This window comes from Chamaea fasciata, unplaced genomic scaffold, assembly GCF_029207755.1.
Source record: "Chamaea fasciata isolate MVZ Bird 193981 ecotype frontalis unplaced genomic scaffold, bChaFas1.0.hap1 SCAF_20, whole genome shotgun sequence".
Lineage (NCBI taxonomy): Eukaryota > Metazoa > Chordata > Aves > Passeriformes > Sylviidae > Chamaea > Chamaea fasciata.
The window spans coordinates 373,566-391,528 of NW_027094105.1; the positions used below are offsets into that span (position 1 = coordinate 373,566).

The following is a 17,963-nucleotide window of genomic DNA, read 5'->3' on the forward strand; positions in this document are numbered from 1 at the left end:
GCCTTGGCTCAGCCTCAGCTGTTGGATGAGCTCCTGGGGCTCTCAGGGAGCCCAGAGCTGCGGCCACTGCAGGGCAAGAGGAAGAAAGGTGGTGGATGTGGGTAGATGCAGCCCTCCAGACTCCAGCCTCATTCTGTGACCTTTCTCCATGCATCCTCTCTTACCCACAGGATTTCCAAACTCACTGCACCCTTTGCCTCACCTCTGCCTTGCCTGGTCCTGCCCCTCTGGGAGGCACCCAGGAGGGAAAATCTTGTGGTTCTGAAACTGGCCTCACTTGAGTGAGCTCAGCTGCGATCACTCCTGGCTGTTCACCATCCACAACCCCCAGGAGGAGAACAGGAGGGACCACAGGACCCAGTACCCCAGGCTCTCCCGCAGACACCAAGATCTGGGGAGGTTTTCTGTTTATTTGGCAAAAAGCAGGGGCTGGAGGAGCAGGGGCTGTGTCAGAGTCCTGACAACAGAGCTTGGAAGAAGGATGGTGGAGCAGGAGCCTGGAGCTTCAGAGCATGGGTCTTGCATTGCTTGGCAGGAGCATCCACGAGCCAGTCTGCACTTCCTGGAAAACAGGTGGGTGAGGTGGGGGCTGGGTGAGGCAAGGAGAGCAGCGGGACTCTCCATTAGGATCAGTGCATTCTTCTCCAGTTCTCCCCAGATTTGTAGGGTGAGACATAACCAGCAATGGATTTCCAATAACCCCAAAAGCTGTGTGGTGGGAAAGCACAGGCCATGGGGGGCCAACAGCAAATATGTTTTGCATGGTGAGACATCAACCCACTCTGGCCAGGTATGCCAGTCCACAAGCCTTTGGCAGGAGCTGGTGTCCTGGTACTCACTGCTCAAAGGGCTGCGCAGACATTTCTCGGGTGGTTTCAGCTCACGTGCCCATGTTCAGTGCCTGTGCCAGGCACTTCCCACTGGGGGTCTCTGGGCACTGCTCCTTGGGAGTCCCTGGGTACTGCTACCTGGGGGTCCCCACTGTAGAGCAGCATCCAAAGGAAAGGTCCTACCTGTGTGCAAACTCCAGCACCAGTTCAAACAGCTCAACCCAAGAGTAATTCAAAAAGTTCTTGGTGGCCCTTGCCTTGGAGGCACCAAGAGGGTCAATTTCCAGGAGAGAACATTGCAAACACTATGTCGCACTGCAGCAACTCACCTACGGTTCACCAAGTCTGCATTCCTCTGTGGAAACAAAGAGAAAGTCTGAGTCTGGCACTGTGGTCTGCATAGTCCCATTTAGCACCCAAAATAGATTACTCAGAAGGAACCTGTGGGTTTCTCCTTGCTCAGTGTGCCCAGCTAGAGCACCACTGGCTGGTAGCACTCCCTCCTACCAGCTCAGACCACAAAGTGGTGGCACTGTTGAGCTGAGCTGGTGTGTCCTGTGTGTCCCTGTATTGGCCCTGGGCAGTGCTCACCCTGCCTGGGTAACATCCAGATCGTCTCGTCAGTGAAGCCGTGCAGCTTGGCAAGTCTCTTGAACAGCAATTTGATTTTGGGTCTCACAATCTGCTTTCTGCCTAAAGACAAACACATGAGTTAGCTCCAGGCTGTGCCTGGCTCTGCATCTTCTGGGAAGCTGGTGAGTGTGTTCTGCTGAGGGTGGGATGGATGGCAGTCCCTGGGAGAAGGTTGGAGGCACTGGTGGAGGTTCTGGAGAGCAGTGGCCAGGTACATGAGACACCCCATCCAGGGAACAAGATGAGCCACAGTTCCTGACACCAGCACAGTGACTGTTGTCTTGGTTCCTGTCCCCACTGATTCTGTTCTACCTGTGCAGCAGGAGCCCCACTCTCCACCCCTCTTCACCAAGCAACTTACTCAAGGCCATGGACTTGCAGCACAGTGCTGGGAGCCTGAGCCCCAACCTCCCCTGCCACCCCAAACCACTGCTCCTTCCCTGTCACACAGGGAACACATGGTAGTCCCTGCCCCTCATCCAGGGCAGGAGTGAAGACCCCTGTCCTCTGGCCTTGCAGGACCCTCAGAAGCACCTGACACCTCTGAGCAGTTCACCACTGCTGGCTACTCACTGTAAAGTCTCAGCATGTGCAAGGTCTTCCCATCCTTCTCTCTGGTGGCAAAGACAACCATGTAGGAACTGCCGTTGGTATCCACCAGCCGCACTGTCTTATTGCCCCTGTCTGCAAAAGGACATGGAGAAAAACTAATTACCTCCTCCTGGAAACCCCCACGCTGCAAAGGGGCTGTAAGAGCATGAAGCCCACCAAACCTGTCTTTCCTCAGTATCTCCCCATCCTCGTTTTCTCTCTTGCTAAGGCTCCTCTGAAAGCCTGGGGTAGCAGAGCAGAGGGATGGGGAGGTGAGGGCAGAAAGGGCTGTGGATGGTCATTGCAGGCTGTTGGCCAGGGTCAGACTGATCCTTGGGTTGGGAATGGTGGAAAGCCACTGGGAACTCCATCCCCTGGGAACATCCACTCACAGTCTCTTTGTGGAATGAACCTGCGTTTCCCCAGGGTTTAAGCTTGGTCCGAATGTGTTTATCCCAGAGGGAGAGATTGGGGGATTGGCCATGCTGTTGGGCCACCAGTCTTGTGGTGCAGCTGGCACCTGAATGCCGAGGGATGTTCTACCCAGGACACAGGAGGGGCAGGCAGTCCTGAGGGCCATGTCCCCGGGAACAGCCAGCTGCTTCAGACAGGGATGATGTGACATGCCTCCATCCTGCTCCAAGAACCAGGTACCCCCACTCACCAGAGCTGTAGTATTCACCCGGGCTGTCCGTTGGCTTGTAGATTGATTCAAACTTCATACATCTCCCAGGGCTGCAGAACAGTGAAGGATGCTCCAGCTGAGGTAAAGTGACCCCCTTTCCCCTCCCCTGTTCAAGGGTCGCTATCCCAGATGTGGGACATGCTGTTCAGAGATGGGATGGTGTGGCCAGGGCAGGAGGGGACAGATACCACCCTTGGAACAATGGGTACTGGGCACCTGCAGATTATCCATGCCCTCTCTCATGCTCTGAGCTTCTGGGATGAGGCTGGTACTGCTGGGAAGGTTGTAATCGTAGGGTCCCATCCCACCCTCTGTGGTGGCACTGGTCCTAGCTAGTGTTGCCCTGAGTCTGCCCTAAAGACAGGGAGCCCACAGCTGTCCCAAGCCCCTGGTGGTCCTGTCTCAACCCCTGTCCAGGCCTTTGGCGAGTGCACTGAGGTGGAGACCCACCAGTGAAGGTCCAGGGAGGAGGTTGGTAGTCAAGCCTGAGGAGAAAAGCATGTGGGACTTACGTGGGAATTGCAAAGGAGACCTTCAGGTCACCATCCCCCAGGACCTCAATGTTGGCCATTGCCATCTTCAGTTGGTCCTTCTTTTGGAGGTAGCTCTCGGAGTCAGAGGCCATAGCAGTGATGTACCATGTCCCTGCAATCTGGCAGTGAGAGCAGGCTGTGAGTCCAGAGGAGCAGTTAAGTGTGTCCCCTCCTTAGGGACCAAGCCAGGACAACCTCAGTTCATGGAACACCCACATCCCGTCCAGGCAACAAAATTCTCTCAGGGACACCTATGCAGGAGCTGGGTCTGTCCTCACCTGAGTGTGACAGCAAACAATGGTGGCTGTAGTGACCCCAGCTGTCCGCAGTACCAAAACACCTCTACAGTCCTACCCGCTCTGCTGGTGACTGGAGATCACACCCTTCCCTTCCCTTCCCTTCCCTTCCCTTCCCTTCCCTTCCCTTCCCTTCCCTTCCCTTCCCTTCCCTTCCCTTCCCTTCCCTTCCCTTCCCTTCCCTTCCCTTCCCTTCCCTTCCCTTCCCTTCCCTTCCCTTCCCTTCCCTTCCCTTCCCTTCCCTTCCCTTCCCTTCCCTTCCCTTCCCTTCCCGGGTTGCTGAGGGTCACCTTGCTCTCGTCCAGCTCCACAGTTCCCAGGTCCCCAGCCTGCACACGGAGCAAGCACAGCAGGACCAGCCCCAGGCTCAGCCCCATGGTCCTCATCTTGCCTCAGCTCCTCCGGCTTCCCTAGTGTGGTGAGGAGTGGTGCCGGGGCTGCCAGAGTTATAGCTCCGTGCTCCCTCCTCCGGCACCTCCCCACGCCCCCCGCCCCCCCGCTGGAGCCGTGCCGAGCCGCACGGGAACGCTCTTGGGGTTGGCTTGGGCAAGGGGACGGCTTCGAAGGGCAGGAATCAGCTCAGGGTAAACAAACCCCTGGGGCAGAGGGGGGTCTTGTGCCTGCCAGCCCCAAAACAGGGTTACAGGAACTGTTGCGCCAGTGCTGAAATTTGGGATTTCCCCTGTTCTTTTAGTCGCTTGTGAAAGAACAAAGCGAACGGTTGTTTTCCAACGGGCTGCCAGGAGCAGCGGAAGGTTCTTCCCGGCACCGGCTCCGGGGCAGCCCCGTTGCCCAGCTCACCAAGGCCCTCGGTGACCTGTTCTTCTGGCCGGGCTGAAACGTGCCCCGGGGCAGCTGCTGAGACTCTGCCCAAATCCAACCCTTCGCTGGCACAGCCCGACCCGCGGGGCCGGCGCCGGCCTCTCCACCTGCGCTGGGGCACGCAGGGTCTGCTCAGCGGGCTGCACCCTGAACAGGGTGGGCAGAAGAAGGGGTTCATGTCTCTGTGGGAGTGTGTCCTTCCTTCCCAGAGTGTGATGTCCCCTGTGGCCCGGCTCTGTCAGGCTCCTGGGGTGACAGCCCAACACCTGCCTGGGCACTGAGAGACTCCGGGGCAGGGAGGCAGAGGAGGAAGCAGAGGCTGCCTTCACTCTGCAGGAGGTGGAGGGAGATGAAAACTGCCCTCGGGGCTCATGGCAGCACGGCCTTACTTTGGTCAGATGGGGGACCACGGGGGTGGCACACAGGCATGGGGGTCCCAGTTCTGCCATAGGCAGCCCTGGTGCCACCCCAGTCCCAGCTGGGTGGCCTGGGAGAGGACTGAGCAGGGAATGGGGTTTCCTGGGGGTTTCCCTGGAGGCAGCACTGGGCAGTCTGACTGCTTAACCCTGTCTGCCCAGAGCTACTGAACACCCAGCTGGGCTGTGCCAGCCCCTGTTCACCCTGGCTCTGTTCCTCCCTGCCCTGGCAGCTGCTCCCCTGCACCTTCCCCATCCTCTGCTCCCCATCCTCCCCATGCTGGGCACAGCAAACATCACATCCAGGGAGCCCCCTAGCACCCATGGAGGCCTGACAGGAAGGGTCAGCTCCAGGACTGTTTGGCTCAGGGTGCCTGGGGGTCCTGGCAGCACCCTGCTCCCACCAACAAAGCACCGATCTCTGGGGCAGCTTCTCCATCTATTTATTTAGGAGGTTGATGGTGATCCTAGTGTGGAACAGGAGGTCGGGGAGAGCCTGGAGGATGGGAGGGAGCACCACAGAGTGGGGTGCAGAGCCCGTTGTCCACTAGGTCTGGAGGACATGTGGTCCTTCAGCTGCAGAGGCAGGACAGGCAGATGACTGGTCACAGCAGGGCAAAGCCAAGGTGACAAACTCCTTAGGCAGGTGGGGGATCCCCCAGGGCCTGCAAATCCCTGCTCAGCTCAGGCCATGCTGGAAGGGAGTCACAGCTTTCCCTGGCCACACTCACCTGATGTCCCTGGTGCATTGATCTATTGGAAAGCAGAGAGGGGTGAGTATGCCATCGGCAGCACCCTGAGCTGCGCAGAGTCCCCAAGCAGAGGGTCTGCAGCTGCCACCCTGTGCCCTTGGGCCACTCACCTGACTTGGGCAGGATGGCCAGCATGTCCTTGGTCAGGCCTATGGTGGGGATGAGCTCCATGAACTTCTGCAGGAGCTGGGGGCTCACATCCTGCTCCCTTGCTGCAGCCACAAACCCAAAGTGGGGGCTGGTGAGTGCAAGGAATCCCAGCAGCCAGCCCCACACTGAGGGTCCAGGTACTGCGGGGCAGCAGCCAGACCCCAGGGAAGGGCCCAGGTGAAGCAATGTACGTGCAGGGTGGACACCAGGCAACCCACCGCTGCCCTGGGCTGGCAGCAAAGGGGCACAAGCCCCAAAGGATCAGTGACCCATTTGCTTGAGGTGGTATAGGGTGGCTGGCAGGGTTGGGTTTCTGCAGCTGGGCTTTCTGCAGCCCCCTGCCCCAGCCAGCCCCTCCAGTACTCCAGGGGGCTCTGGTTCAACCTGCAACCAGCTGGAGATATCTTTAGTGCAAGGTTTCATTCACCCCAAAATTAATTCCCTAGGTGAAAGACATGGGGTGCTGCTGGTGGTGGCCCTGGGTAGTGGTGGGGAGACCAGCCGCTGCCCGCCATTTGTGCCCCCATCCCTTCCCAAGAGCTGGGTCCCCACTTCCAACGCACTGAGGAGCTGCAGCGCCATGCTTGGCTCTCCCTTGCTGTGATGGGCCTCATGCAGGACAGCGTAGTTGCTGTAGTCTGTCTCCATCACACGCAGATCCCTCTTCTCTTGTGCTCCTAAGGACCCCAGAGGTGACCAGTTGGGTAATGTGGTACAGTCTGAGCCCTCCTGGGCCCTGCTGGGGCCCACAGCTCAGTGGACTCACAGCCTCAAATTTGCCTGAGGGAGGAACCCTGCTTGATGTGGAGGAGCCAGGTGGCAGAAATTTGCCACCCACCCACAACCTCTTGCTGAACCATGGAGGCAGAGGGGCTAAGCCCACCTCCCACTGCTCCTGAGGCATGGGGGCTGGGGATGCCCACCCTCTCTTTTGGGGTACTCCTGGCTCCAAAAGCCCCTGCCCACACATACCCATGTAGTGCCCCGCCTGCCTGCTCCACTGGAAGAGCAGCTCAAACTTCTGGCATTTATCCATCCTGCAAAAGGAACATGAAAAAGACAAATGTGTCTAGACCACATGGGAGGGCAGTGGGGTGGTGGGCACATGGGGGAGCCCAGCCTGCCCAGGGGGATTTACTGAGGCAGGACTGGGCAACCCGGAGCAGTGGGGGAGTTTCTGTGGTGGGGAAGGGACTCCCTGGCACACAGGGAACATGGCAAGGAGGACAGACACTTACAGGGGCCAGACCAACTTCATGGCCAGGTCTCCTTCTGGCAAGAAGTTGATGATGGCCATGGATGACTTCATCCCATCCTTCATCTTCAGGAAGATGGAGCAGTTGGAAGCGATGGCTATGATATGCCACACCCCTGCAAACTGCAGCAGGACATCACCAGTGGAATTTGGAAAAGTTGTTGGGACCTGCCAGGGGGACCTGCACTCCTCCATGCGGGAGCAGGCAGCCCAGTGCAGAAATCTGCCAACCTGCAGTGGACCTGCCACTGTCAGTGGGGACCTGTCACCCTCTTCAGGGACCTGCCACCATTTGTGGGGATCTGCCCTCCACTATGAGGAACATGACAGCCCACTGTAGAAACCTGCTGGCCAGTGGTGGCAGACCTACCACCCTCTGTGCAAACCAGCCAGGCAGACATGGGTACCTGCCACCTTCCTGCATGCAGAACACCCTCTCCTGCCCCATGCTAAGAGTACAGGTGCAGCACCTGGCTTATGTTCCCTGGGAAGTACCACACACTTGGGGACATCATGGCCCCACGCGTTGGTGTCCTTGCAGTGGGGCTGCTTGCTGGCGCTGGACACAGCAGCCAGGACTAACCTGGTTTTGTCTGGAAGCTGCCCTGGAGTTGGCTCAGGAATGGGGATGGCAGATGCCTGGGGGTGCAGCACAGGCCCCCTGCCCCAGCCAGCCCCTCCAGCCCAGGCAGGATGTGCCAGGCAGCACCCTGTGCAGTTACCTTCTCGGTGTCCAAGTCTGGCTGCATGGGGACCTGGGCCCCTGCCCGCAGCAGGCAGAGCAGGGCCAGAGCCAGGCTGGGCAGTGCTGCTGTCATACTCACCCTGGAGTGGATGTGGGCAGGAGAGGCTGCAGCCACCTTTATAGCCCCCACTGCTGGCAGCACTCCTGCCCACGCCAGCTTTATGCACCAGGTTACACAAGAGCAAGGATAACCTGTGCCCGACTTAGGTGACAGTGCTGGCCCTGTCCCCCTCAGTTCCAGATGAATGCAGCCTTGTGTGGGACCCAGCCCAGAGCACACCAGGACCAAGTGCTGGCCCGTGCCTACTCTGTGTCTGGGGAGGAGTGTGAGGGGCCCCCTCCTGGCTACTGCCATTGGTTTTAGGGTCTGTCAGTGGTGGGACAGATCCTGCCTCAGGATCCTCAGTGCCAGAGAATGGTTGTGCTGGTGTTCTACCCTAGGCTAAGCCACAGCCCAGTGTCCTCAGAAGGGGTGGTGGCTTCTTAGGCTGGTGGCAGCAGGACCAGACCCCACTGCTGGAGAGGGTCTGGGTTGATGGGATGGAGCCCAGGGGGTAGCCAGGATCGAGCCATGCCCAGAGCTCACAGACATCCTTCTGCTTCATGTCCATCCTTCCCCAAACTTCTGGAGACCCCCCGATTGCCCATCACCCCATTCCCATGCTGCCAGCCTGCTCTCCAGCAGGGAAACCAAGCCAGGGAGACTGGGGGAGCCCAGGGTGCCCAAGGGGCAGAGGAAGAGCAGATGCCCCAGTGGGTACCAGCCTCAGGAACCCCTTTTTCTGGGATGGGGCAGGTTCAGTGGCCAGGCAGCACCATGAGGTAGGGCTGTGAGTGCACACGGGGTCTCAGCCCAGCGGCTCCACAGCCAGGAGCTGGGGTCAGCCCTGACCACTAACCTCAGTCCCAACCCTACTGGCCATGCTTTCCCCGCCCCATCACCTTGTTCAGGGCTGCCCCACAACAATCAAGGCAAGGGCTGTTTTTTTATGGGCTTTAATCGAGACAGGGATAGAGGTGTGGGTTGTGAAGCCAGGGAGTGAAGGCTGCTGCAGTGCAGGGGGCCACTGGGGTGGTCACTAGCTTGCGATGCTGTTGGGGCTCGGGCTGGCAGCAGCTGGTGGGTCCGCCTAGAAAGATGGGGAGTGAGCATGGCTGAACTGTGGGAGACCAGGTAACAGGGGGGACATGGGCCTGGCCAGCCTCACACGGAGTGGGTAGGGACCCCACAGGGCTGGGTGGAGGATCCCCACTAGGTGTGAGGAGAGGAGCAGCCTGGGGAAGGGTTGTGGAGGAGCTGGGGACTCTGCGGGGTGATGTGGCTTTAAGCATCCCCATACCCTCCCGCAGGGCTGGTCTGAGCCGCAGTGACAGCAGGACTCACCTACGCAGCATCTGCCATGCATTTGTCTGCAGAAGGAAGAAACAGGGAGATCAGCTCCTCTGGGGGCTGTGGGACCTCAGCCCCCTGAGGGATCCTGAATGGGGGTGCCCCAAGCTGGCCCCATAGAGAGGCAGGGACAAGCCAGCAGGGTCTCCTCCTTCTCAGTCCCCCTGTGGTATCTCACCCCCTACTCCCCGACACCGTCCCTGTGCTCCCAGCCTCACCAGTTTGGGGCAGGATGAGGATCTCGTCGTCTGTTAGGCCCTGCTCCCTGGAGAATTGGGTGAACATCTCCAGGCGCTCGGGACTCAGCTCCTTTGTCCGGCCTGCAGCCAAGAGCATGGTGAGAGGCAGCCACCCCATACCCACCAGCACAGGGACACAGGCAGCCCAGCAAGGGGATCCTGACACAGCCATCATCCCCCCAAGGTCACCCCAGCTTGGGAAATTACCCTAACCCTGCCCTTCTCCCATGGGAAAGACAGACATCCCAGGATTGGGGACAGCATGGGGATCCTGAGGCACACGTACTGTAGAGCAGCACCATGGTGGAAGAACCAGTGCTCTTGGAGATCTGGGTGGCCACCAAGGCGTACTCCTCGTAGTTGGTGTCCACCACATAGACGTTGTGCTTGCTGCCCCAGCCTGTGGGGGACATGAGGCACAGCTCAGCCCTGAGCTCCAGATCAGCCCCAAGGAAGGAGCAGGGACAGCAAGGCTGTGAGCGTGTCCGAAACTGCCCCACTGAAACTGGGCACTCACGTGGGCTGGTGTAGCTGAACCGTCCCGGCTGCTCTGTCTTGGTGTAAAGACTGTTCCTTGTCACGCACTGGTCACCCCTGGGGACACACAGCAGCTGGGGATGCACCAGTGGCCACCTCCAGTAACCCCTCCCCACTCATGCCTTCCTCATGCATCATACTTGGGGTAGGTGGAGGTAACTTCCAGGTTCCCCTCTGCGGTGCTGGAGATGATGGTGGTGCACATCTTCATCAGGTGCCTCTTCTCCTTGAACCAGTTAGAGTTGGAGGCCAGGCCAATGCTGTACCATCTCCCTGTGAGCTGCACACAACCTCCACTCAGCCTCAGCTGGGCACAGACCCTGTCCACCCCTCAGCCCCCACCAGCTGCAGCCCAGGCCATGTCCCTCTCCCCTGACAGCCCATTCCCTAAAGCAGGACAGTGTTCCAGGGTCCTCATTTTACAGGGAGCTGCTACAGCTTTTGGCAAACACAAAACCCAGGAACAAGGAAACGTCTGTTTCATGACATGCCCTTCACTGCCCTTGCATGTTTCCTTCCTCCTCATCCCAAGCCCAGGGAGTGTGACAGGACTGCCTGGCTCTGAGATATCATTTCCATCCATCTGGGGGTGTGAGGAGGGGTCAGGACACTAGCTCCAGCACGGCTCATTCCAGTCCACTGTATGGAGCCAGCAGTGTGAGGCCCCTGAGGGGAACTGCCAGCCTTGAAGAGCAGCTGTGCTGCGATTACCCTTGCAGCACATCTCAAACCCCTGTCCTTGCAGGAAGTGTCGCCCTCCATCCCCGTCCCCTCCCTGGGGTGGCTGTGTCACCCAGGACCTTTCCAGGGAAGCAGGGTTGTAGGGGATACCCCAGCACAGCAGCTCTCAGGGTTTTTTTTGTGGTCCTGGGCTGGGGTCTTTGTTGGGGAGAGGTTCCCATGGCCCATCTCTGTGCTGTCAGACTGAGACTGCATTTCTCACTCTCCCCTATAAGATCCCTGTGCACTCACACCCAGTCCACCACACAGCGGCAGTTTGGACCCACGCTTAACCCAGGGTCATGCCCCACAGACTGGAGCCTGGATGCTGGATCCCTTCCAGAGCCACTAAACCTAGGTGCTGGGAGGTCCCCAGGATGGGGGGCTGCATATGCACCAGTGCGAGCCTGGCCCCTCATCAACCTGCACCACCCTCTCCCCACATTTTCAGGGCAAGGATCCCCCAGAATACCCCAAACCTCCACAGAGGTGATGCCGGTTGGCCTGGTCACCTTGTCCTGCTGGAAGTCAGTTTGGACAGGAATGCTGTCCTGGGCGTGCAGTGTCCCGAGCAGGGCCAGGATGCTGAGCAGTGTGGCCTGCATGGCAAAGCCGAGCCGAGCTGAGCTGAGAGCTGGAAGCAGAGTGCTGCAGTGCCGGAGAGTTTGTCCAGCTCCTATTTATGGGTAGGCGTTGTGGGGGCCCCTGGGCAGCCAGCCCTGCCTCCCCCCGTGCCGTTATGCAAGCTGGAGCAGGACAGAGAGCTGAAGCCAAAGGGCAAGCAGGGGATCCTGTAAATGCTTCCCTCCTGTTGATACCACAAATTTGCTCCAGGGTGCCAAACTGCTCTGCAGTGAAAACAGCTAGCGGCCAGCGCAGTGGCCGCCCTGCCCCCAGCACTGCCGGGCTGGGGCAGGGAGCAGCCCATGGAGAGGGGCCAGCACTGTCCCATCCACACAGGGTGGCCTCACTCAGACCCAGAGTGAGGCTTCAGTGAGATGGAGGAAATGTTCAGTGCCTGCCAGGTCCCAACCTAACCCATGGGACTTGACACCTACATGTGCTCCTGTGGGACCCCCTGCTTTGCCTTGACTTTGTCCCTGCATCATTCAAGGAAGTATCTCGACCGGCCCCAGCACCCTCGGGGGTGCGTCCCACTGGTGGGCTAGGGAGCCCCATGCTCAGCTTCCTGGGGACCAGCATGCAGCCAGATGTGCCGTAGAACTTGACACCCCACCCACCCCACCACCCTGCACCCTTTTTCAAGAGGGGCTGGAGACGTCCTCCCCCTTGCTTTGGGGTCACTAGCAAGTACGAAGGTGCCCACCTCAACCTGGGGACGCCCCTGCAGGGTGAGGGCAGGGGATGTATGCTGGGTGCCAGCAGAAACACCCACGGATCTGGCAGGGTTTGGACAGGGCTGGCCATGCTGGGCAGAGCCCCAGCCCCGCGGCACAGCTCTGCCAAGGTGCTTTACGTAAGGAGCATGTTTTCAGAACAGCTGGTTTTCCCCTGGCAGCCCCCTTGCACATTTTCTTCCCCGCACCCCGCAGGGAGGCTGCTCTGCCCAGCCCCTCGGATTTATGAAAACAAAACAAAAGCTGAGCCAGGCAGGACTGGACATCACGAGAGCCTGGCTGGGGCCCCGCATGCTGGGCTGGGGCTCCGTCTCCCCCGGAGCTCACCCTCAGGTTGCGGGGGGAACTCCCTCCATCGCACAGAGGCAGAGGGAGCACCCGGGGTGTCACTGTCCACCTGGCAATGCGGCAGCAACACAAAGTTCCCCCTGCTGCCAGGTACCCCCAGCTCCCTGCCCAGGTGCCAGGAGGTGCCCGATGGATACGCGGGTGGTGCCCAGCTCTCCTGGGTGTGGCAAAGCTGGTACATACAAATTCAGAAGCACGGGAGCACTTGCGGGCATAAAGGAACACCAATAATGGCAAGGGGTAGAAAGAAGCAGGGCTGGGGCAGGACGGGGTATCTGAGCTGTGGGTCCCCGCAGCAGCTGGACACAGACCCTTGGGCATACCCTGGGTGTTTGCAATCAGAAATGGTTTAGCCCCAACGGATGGGCTGAGCCGGGATGACGGGTGTGGGGAATCCTTGGGGACCAGCCCAGCTCCCCGAGGCTCTCCCCTTGCTTCCTTATCCCCCTGCCCGGTGCCGCTGCTTCGGGGTGCAGGTAAAACCAGCCGGCTCCACCACAGCCCGGCTCTGTCAGGCTCGGGGATCGGCCGGGCTGGATCCAGCTGCCCAGCACGTGGGTGGTGGGAGCAGGGGCTGGCTCCGGGCACATCACGTGCCTTCCCTTACATAATCCCCCGATAAACAACATGTGTTACCACTTCCCGCTAGGATTGCAAAATGCCGGTGCTGGGGACAGAGGGCAGCACCCCGCCCCGGGGGCTGGGGCGGGGGGGGACGGGGCCCCGGCCTGCCGGCTGCCGGGCCGCTCCCCGTCCCCTCCTGAAGCCACTGGCGATGGGTACGGCCTGCCTGCATTGCGTGGCAGGACAGCCTCGGCCAGGCTCTAGACACTGGGAGGAGGGGTCCGATGAGGGGCTGCGGCATTAACCCTGGGGGTCTCCCCTAGTGGAAGACCGTGAAGCCCCTCTAGTCTCCTGCCTGTCTCTCTGAGACGTGCTGGCTGTGCGGGTAGTTGTCCAGCGCGGGGAGCAGCCCCTCAGGGAAAGAACTCTGCAGGGCTGGGGTAGGTGAACGGGTGTTTTCTAGCCCTGGAGGCCCTGGGAATGAGAAGCAGGACTGTGGGACTAAGATCTCCTCCCCTGGGGTCCATGAGTGATCTCCCAGCTTGCTGGGGGAAAAGGAAGATGATGTGCTCGCCCCACTACCCCATAGTCCATGCCCCCTGTGGCCCCAGGCATGGTGCTGTTCCCCTGCTGGGCCCTTCCTTGCCCCTGCCAGTTGGACCACATCACAGGAACCACCACAATTCTGCCCCACTCTCCCCTGGCTGGGGAAGGCTCATAGAGATGGCAAGGTTCTGCATGGAAGGGGGCTGCACAGCCCCTTAACACCCCCTTGGCACGCCCCAGCCAGGACCACATGTCCAAGGCACTGGCAGCCCCACGGGGGAGGGCTGGGGCAGATAAAGAGGTGACAGGCCTCTACACAGGCTCTTCTCTGAGGCATTTATTGAACTGTTGCTGGCTGCTGTAGGAGAGTGGAGCACGGAGCAGAGGGGGGACACAAGCTGGGAGCACAGGACAAGGACAGATGCAGCTGCCAGCACAGCTGGAGGGGCTGAGGAGCCCCAGGGCTGGCTCCAGAGCTGTGGAGCAGCAGTGGGAGCTGACAAAAGTGTGGCTCAGATCTGTGTGGCCATGGGCAGCTGGGTGAGGCGAGGGCTGAGCTCTGGGACCCCCCTGGCAACTCCATCTGCACCTACAGCTTCATTTCTGGAAGGAAGAGAAGTGCTGAGGGGTTGGGGGGGTGTCCACGCCCAGCACCAGAGTTGGAGACTTACCTCTGCCTCCTCAAGCACCAATGACAAGTGGTGGTGCTGTCCTCAGGGTCCCCAGCCCTCACCCCAGGGTGCCCCTGTGCCAGGACATCTCATCCCAAACCAGCCCTCACCCCAGGAAACACCAAGATAGATCCATCAAACCCAGTCTTGTTGTAATTCTCTGGGGAATGGTTTTTTCCCCCAAGACCCCTAATGCCTGTAACCATATGGTTTGACCTTTCCTTCCTTTCTTGACCTAACTGGCTGAGTGCCAGCCATCCTCCCAGAGTGGGAGACTAGATAAGACCCCTGCACTTCCTTGTTCTCTCTCTTGGCCCCTGGAACCCTTCGAGAATAAACGCATTGGAATAATTCTGGGGTAAGAGCCTCTTTTGGAATCTTTTGTCCTGTCCCTCTGAGATATCCCTCCAAAGCCTCTCAAGAGCTACTCCCGGGCAGGGCTGCGGGGGTATATTCTCACAGTCTGACCCATGTGAGGTTTGTTCTGGGGAATGGTCTGTCATGGCCTCTCCCTTGCCAGACCAGCCCTACCCACACTCCTGGGGCAGGACCACACAGCCACGGTGCAGTGTGGATCTGGCCCAGTGTGCCCAGCCCACCGCCAGGACAGGGATACCCAACTGGTGCCCAGTGTGAGACCAAGCCTGGCACATGGGGCACCCAGTGCATCACCCAGCACCCTCAACTCACCATCAAGGACGTGAAACTCATCTGCAAAGTCACAAAACCCTGCAAGAGACAGAGCCCAGGAGGGGATCACCTTGTCTGGGACCTGGCACTCTCCAGCCCCTGCACTGCCAGGACACTGCAGGGTATAGCCCCATCCTTTCATCTTTGTCCCTGGGGTGGCGGGAGAATCGAAACAGAACCCACACGGGTCTCCCTGAGGACCGTGTGCCACCCACCGTAGGTGGGGAAGTAGTAGGTCACATCCTCACTCAGACCCACAGCCCTGACGCTCTGCTCGAACTTGTCCACGACAGCGTCACTGACCAGGCTGCTCCGTCCTGCACACAGGAAGACACCGTCAGTGGTCTCAGGCCTGGCCCTGGCCCAAAGCCCCCCCATGTCCCTACACAAGGCTCAAGGCCCAGGAGGCTTTCAGCTCAGAGAAGTGGGTTCCCAGCTCCCTCCTTACCACTCCCCCACAGCATCTGGGGACAATTCTCCAGGTGGGAGTGACCCCCATTCCCATGTTAGGTCCTCCAAGGCTTCAGCTGGCCTCTCCTGAGTCCAGCACAGGTTTTCCACCCTAGTCGTTTACCTGCCATGAGGCCCCGAGCCCCAGCCTACCATAGAGCTTAACAGAGATGTTGTGGCCCTTCTGGTAGTAGAGGATGATGAAGCTGCTGGGGTCAGCCTCACCCACCACCACATCCACCTTGCTGCTTTTCCTATGGCCTGGGAAGGACGAGAGGATAGCCCAGTTAGTCCCAATCAATCCCAATCAGTTAGCCTCAGCATTGTCCAGGGGCCTCGTTTCACCACAAGCCGGGTGTACAAGGGGTGAAAATCAGGGCCAGAGTGGGGCACCCACAGGCACCAGCCCGTGGTGTCACCCCCATGATGGCATCCAACACTTAGGGACCCAAGACGTAAAATACTGGGAGTGCACTGGGAAGAGGGACGTCGGTACCAAAAGCCTGCTGAGAGCAGGACTGGAGGGCTCCAGCAGCCTCGTGCCATCCCAGACCAGTTTCCCTCACCCTTCAGCAGGAAGCGTCCGGGGGCCTGGGCAGGAAGGTAGTGCTGCTTGATTTCCCAGCACATCCTGTCCCTGCATGGGGAGAAAAGAAGATGTCAGAATAGGCTGTGGAGGATCTTCCTGGGTCCCTGCCCAGCCTGCCTGCCAAGGCACACACGCTGTCTGTTTCCCTGGGAGTTTGTTTTCTCCCCAGGGAAAGATGTCCCAGAATACGGGGGAGACATTGTGAGAGATGATGAGCCCAAAATCTCCTGAGCCGAAGGAGTGCTGCCATCTCCCTGCAGCACTGAGCCTGGTCAGGACCTCAGGGCCCACGAGGGTGGGGAAAGTGCTCACAGGTGTGCTGAAAGTCACCATCCTCAGACATGCTGTCCCTGGATCCAGTCCTAGGCTGGGCAGCCATGGAGCCACCACATGCCTCAGTTTCTCCAGCCTGGCTGTCCTCACACTGACCAGCCTGGGCACCCTCAGCCCAGCCTGGGCTAGTGGCCATACAGGTGGCAGGGCATCCATCATGGCCAGAGCACTCATTGTGGCCAGGGCTTCTACTACAAAACTCTCTGCAGAGTATCCCACCCACACTTGGCTCTAGGGCAGCTGTCCTCTTTGGAGCCTGTGGCCAGGGCACTGGTAGTGCTTTGATCTGCTTTCAGAGTCCCCATCTCAGGGCACCAGTCTTGTTCTGACCTGCCTGCAGCATCCCTATCCCTGCCCGTGGCCCCTGTGCCCGACATCACTCACAGCGTCCTGAAGGTGCTGACGGCCAGGCTCTGCCCATCCAGGATAGTCACTGTCACCATCGTGGCCTCCAGCTGATGGCTGTGCTCTGCCAGGTAACTGCAGCGGGAGGCCATGCCAACCAGGAACCACTTCCCTGAGAGCTGCACGGCACAGAGGTGGCACCATCTACAGGGCCACCAGCCTGGGGTGCCACCACCCAACCCCCCTGAGCACCCTCCTTCCCCTCACCTGGCACCTCTGCCTACAGCCTGTCCCTCGGGGTGCCCACAGGGCACAACTGCCCCTCAGGTGCTGGCAGGTGGGATGGCAGGGCAGAAAGAGCCTGACATGGGGACAGGCTGGGGGTGTGTAGGGGATGTCCAAGGCTCACACTGCCCACAGCACTGCAGGCCCCCCAGTGCCACACTGGGTGTGTGCTGGACATCACTTTATGCTGCAGCCCCAGTTCGGCGCCACCAGCAGAGCCCCGAGCTCAACCCAAGCCCTAAAGGGCAGCTGCAGCGGCCCTGCGGCAGCTCCAGACGGGTGAGGACGGGGGTCCCTGTGAGGCCCCGGCCCCTATGCCTGCTCTGCGGGCAGCTCTGCGGGCAGAGCTGGGGCTGAGCTGAGCTGAGCTGTGTGTGGCGGGCACCGAGGGGCTCGGGCTTGGGGATGGGCTGGGAAGCTGAGTCTCGGGAGGACAGTGGGGGTCAGCTGTGGAGGGGGACACGGGACGGGCTGCAAGGGTGGGCGTGAGGGAGAAGGGCGTAGGGGGTCAGCGCTGGACGGGGATACAGAAGGATGGGCTGCAAAGCCGGGTCTGGGGGGTACACCGGCGGTCAGCCCTCGAGGGGCACACGGAACAGGAGCCACCCCGGCTCCCTGCAGCCCACCAAAGTGCGGGGTCGGCGGATGCCCACAGACCTCTCAGCCCAAGCCCTCACCTGGTGGAGGCTGAGCCCCTCCTGAGCCGCCACCTTCTCCAGCGCGCTCTGGGGAGGGGACGGCCGCCGTCTCTGCGCCGCCCTCTGCCCCCGCGCCGTAAGGAGCAGCCCGAGGAGCAGGAGGGTGTGCAGGGCCGCCATGTGCCAGTGCGCGAGGCCGGTGCTGCCGGGAACTGGCGGGGTTAGGCGGGCACGGCCGGGAGCCAGGAGACCTCGTGGCATCTGGACGGGGTCAGCGCCAGGGTCAGGGCCGGGATGGGCTGGAGCCCAGTGAGCGGGCCTGGACCAGGCCGGGGGTCGAGGCGGGGCCGAAGGGGTCCCGGTGGGCGGGGCTTGTTAGTAACGGGGCGTGGCCTAACAGGGGCGGGAGCGTGTCACATGAGGGCGTGGTCACGGGGGTGTGGTCTGTGACAGGCACGGTCGGACCGGGCGGGGCGGGGCAGCGCTGCCCCTGCAGGAGCGCTCGTGAGCGATCGCGCCGCGCTCGGCTCGCTGTGCCTGGCACACTGCAGG

The 17,963-nt window shown here is 60.3% G+C and overlaps 4 protein-coding genes across 6 annotated transcripts; all 4 read right to left on the reverse strand.

Annotated features, from left to right (window-relative positions):
• Window positions 1–364: 364 nt before the first annotated feature.
• Window positions 365–3,998, reverse strand: LCNL1 (lipocalin like 1). Its single transcript, XM_066201387.1, has 7 exons — window positions 3,859–3,998; window positions 3,252–3,391; window positions 2,719–2,789; window positions 2,037–2,147; window positions 1,422–1,523; window positions 1,160–1,185; window positions 365–562 (listed from the first exon to the last, which is right to left on the reverse strand). The coding sequence occupies exons 1-6, from the start codon at window positions 3,952–3,954 to the stop codon at window positions 1,160–1,162; spliced, it is 546 nt and encodes a 181-aa protein (XP_066057484.1). The 5' UTR covers window positions 3,955–3,998; the 3' UTR covers window positions 365–562.
• A 1,237-nt stretch (window positions 3,999–5,235) lies between these two features.
• On the reverse strand, window positions 5,236–8,613 carry LOC136299553 (lipocalin-15-like). 2 transcript variants are annotated; one of them, XM_066201289.1, is made up of 7 exons: window positions 7,686–8,613; window positions 6,947–7,086; window positions 6,681–6,745; window positions 6,272–6,385; window positions 5,669–5,770; window positions 5,538–5,559; window positions 5,236–5,382 (listed from the first exon to the last, which is right to left on the reverse strand). In XM_066201289.1, exons 1-7 carry the CDS (start codon window positions 8,061–8,063, stop codon window positions 5,379–5,381), a joined length of 825 nt encoding a protein of 274 aa, XP_066057386.1. In that variant the 5' UTR covers window positions 8,064–8,613; the 3' UTR covers window positions 5,236–5,378. The 2 variants fall into 2 exon arrangements, with proteins under 2 accessions (XP_066057386.1, XP_066057385.1); XM_066201288.1 differs by lacking the exons at window positions 5,236–5,382; window positions 5,538–5,559 and having other exon boundaries at window positions 5,678–6,385.
• Window positions 8,614–8,685: 72 nt separating this feature from the next.
• On the reverse strand, window positions 8,686–11,256 carry LOC136299554 (lipocalin-like). 2 transcript variants are annotated; one of them, XM_066201292.1, is made up of 7 exons: window positions 11,107–11,252; window positions 10,015–10,154; window positions 9,855–9,931; window positions 9,624–9,737; window positions 9,317–9,418; window positions 9,093–9,118; window positions 8,689–8,838 (listed from the first exon to the last, which is right to left on the reverse strand). In XM_066201292.1, the coding sequence occupies exons 1-6, from the start codon at window positions 11,197–11,199 to the stop codon at window positions 9,093–9,095; spliced, it is 552 nt and encodes a 183-aa protein (XP_066057389.1). In that variant the 5' UTR covers window positions 11,200–11,252; the 3' UTR covers window positions 8,689–8,838. The 2 variants fall into 2 exon arrangements, with proteins under 2 accessions (XP_066057387.1, XP_066057389.1); XM_066201290.1 differs by having other exon boundaries at window positions 8,686–8,838; window positions 9,624–9,931; window positions 11,107–11,256.
• Window positions 11,257–13,739: 2,483 nt separating this feature from the next.
• C8G (complement C8 gamma chain) lies at window positions 13,740–17,746 on the reverse strand. The gene is made up of 7 exons (XM_066201236.1): window positions 17,451–17,746; window positions 16,528–16,667; window positions 15,788–15,858; window positions 15,375–15,482; window positions 14,987–15,088; window positions 14,772–14,810; window positions 13,740–14,013 (listed from the first exon to the last, which is right to left on the reverse strand). The coding sequence occupies exons 1-7, from the start codon at window positions 17,670–17,672 to the stop codon at window positions 14,000–14,002; spliced, it is 696 nt and encodes a 231-aa protein (XP_066057333.1). The 5' UTR covers window positions 17,673–17,746; the 3' UTR covers window positions 13,740–13,999.
• Window positions 17,747–17,963: the final 217 nt, after the last annotated feature.

Excerpts from the sequence above, each read along its gene's own strand:
- LCNL1 (XM_066201387.1), bottom strand. The coding sequence starts at position 3,954 with ATGAGGACCATGGGGCTGAGCCTGGGGCTGGTCCTGCTGTGCTTGCTC. Across the intron at positions 3,392-3,858 it reads TGGAGCTGGACGAGAGCAAG|ATTGCAGGGACATGGTACAT; the intron begins GTGACCCTCAGC and ends TCTCACTGCCAG. Across the intron at positions 1,524-2,036 it reads GCACATGCTGAGACTTTACA|GCAGAAAGCAGATTGTGAGA; the intron begins GTGAGTAGCCAG and ends GTTTGTCTTTAG.
- LOC136299553 (XM_066201288.1), bottom strand. The coding sequence starts at position 8,063 with ATGGCAGTAGCCAGGAGGGGGCCCCTCACACTCCTCCCCAGACACAGA. Across the intron at positions 7,087-7,685 it reads CAGACTTGGACACCGAGAAG|TTTGCAGGGGTGTGGCATAT; the intron begins GTAACTGCACAG and ends GTCCTGCTGCAG. Across the intron at positions 6,746-6,946 it reads ATGAAGTTGGTCTGGCCCCT|GATGGATAAATGCCAGAAGT; the intron begins GTAAGTGTCTGT and ends TTCCTTTTGCAG.
- LOC136299554 (XM_066201290.1), bottom strand. The coding sequence starts at position 11,199 with ATGCAGGCCACACTGCTCAGCATCCTGGCCCTGCTCGGGACACTGCAC. Across the intron at positions 9,932-10,014 it reads GTTACCTCCACCTACCCCAA|GGGTGACCAGTGCGTGACAA; the intron begins GTATGATGCATG and ends GTGTGTCCCCAG. Across the intron at positions 9,119-9,316 it reads CCTCATCCTGCCCCAAACTG|ACAAATGCATGGCAGATGCT; the intron begins GTGAGGCTGGGA and ends TTCCTTCTGCAG.
- C8G (XM_066201236.1), bottom strand. The coding sequence starts at position 17,672 with ATGCCACGAGGTCTCCTGGCTCCCGGCCGTGCCCGCCTAACCCCGCCA. Across the intron at positions 15,089-15,374 it reads CATCTCTGTTAAGCTCTATG|GACGGAGCAGCCTGGTCAGT; the intron begins GTAGGCTGGGGC and ends TCCTGTGTGCAG. Across the intron at positions 14,811-14,986 it reads CTACTACTTCCCCACCTACG|GGTTTTGTGACTTTGCAGAT; the intron begins GTGGGTGGCACA and ends TGTCTCTTGCAG.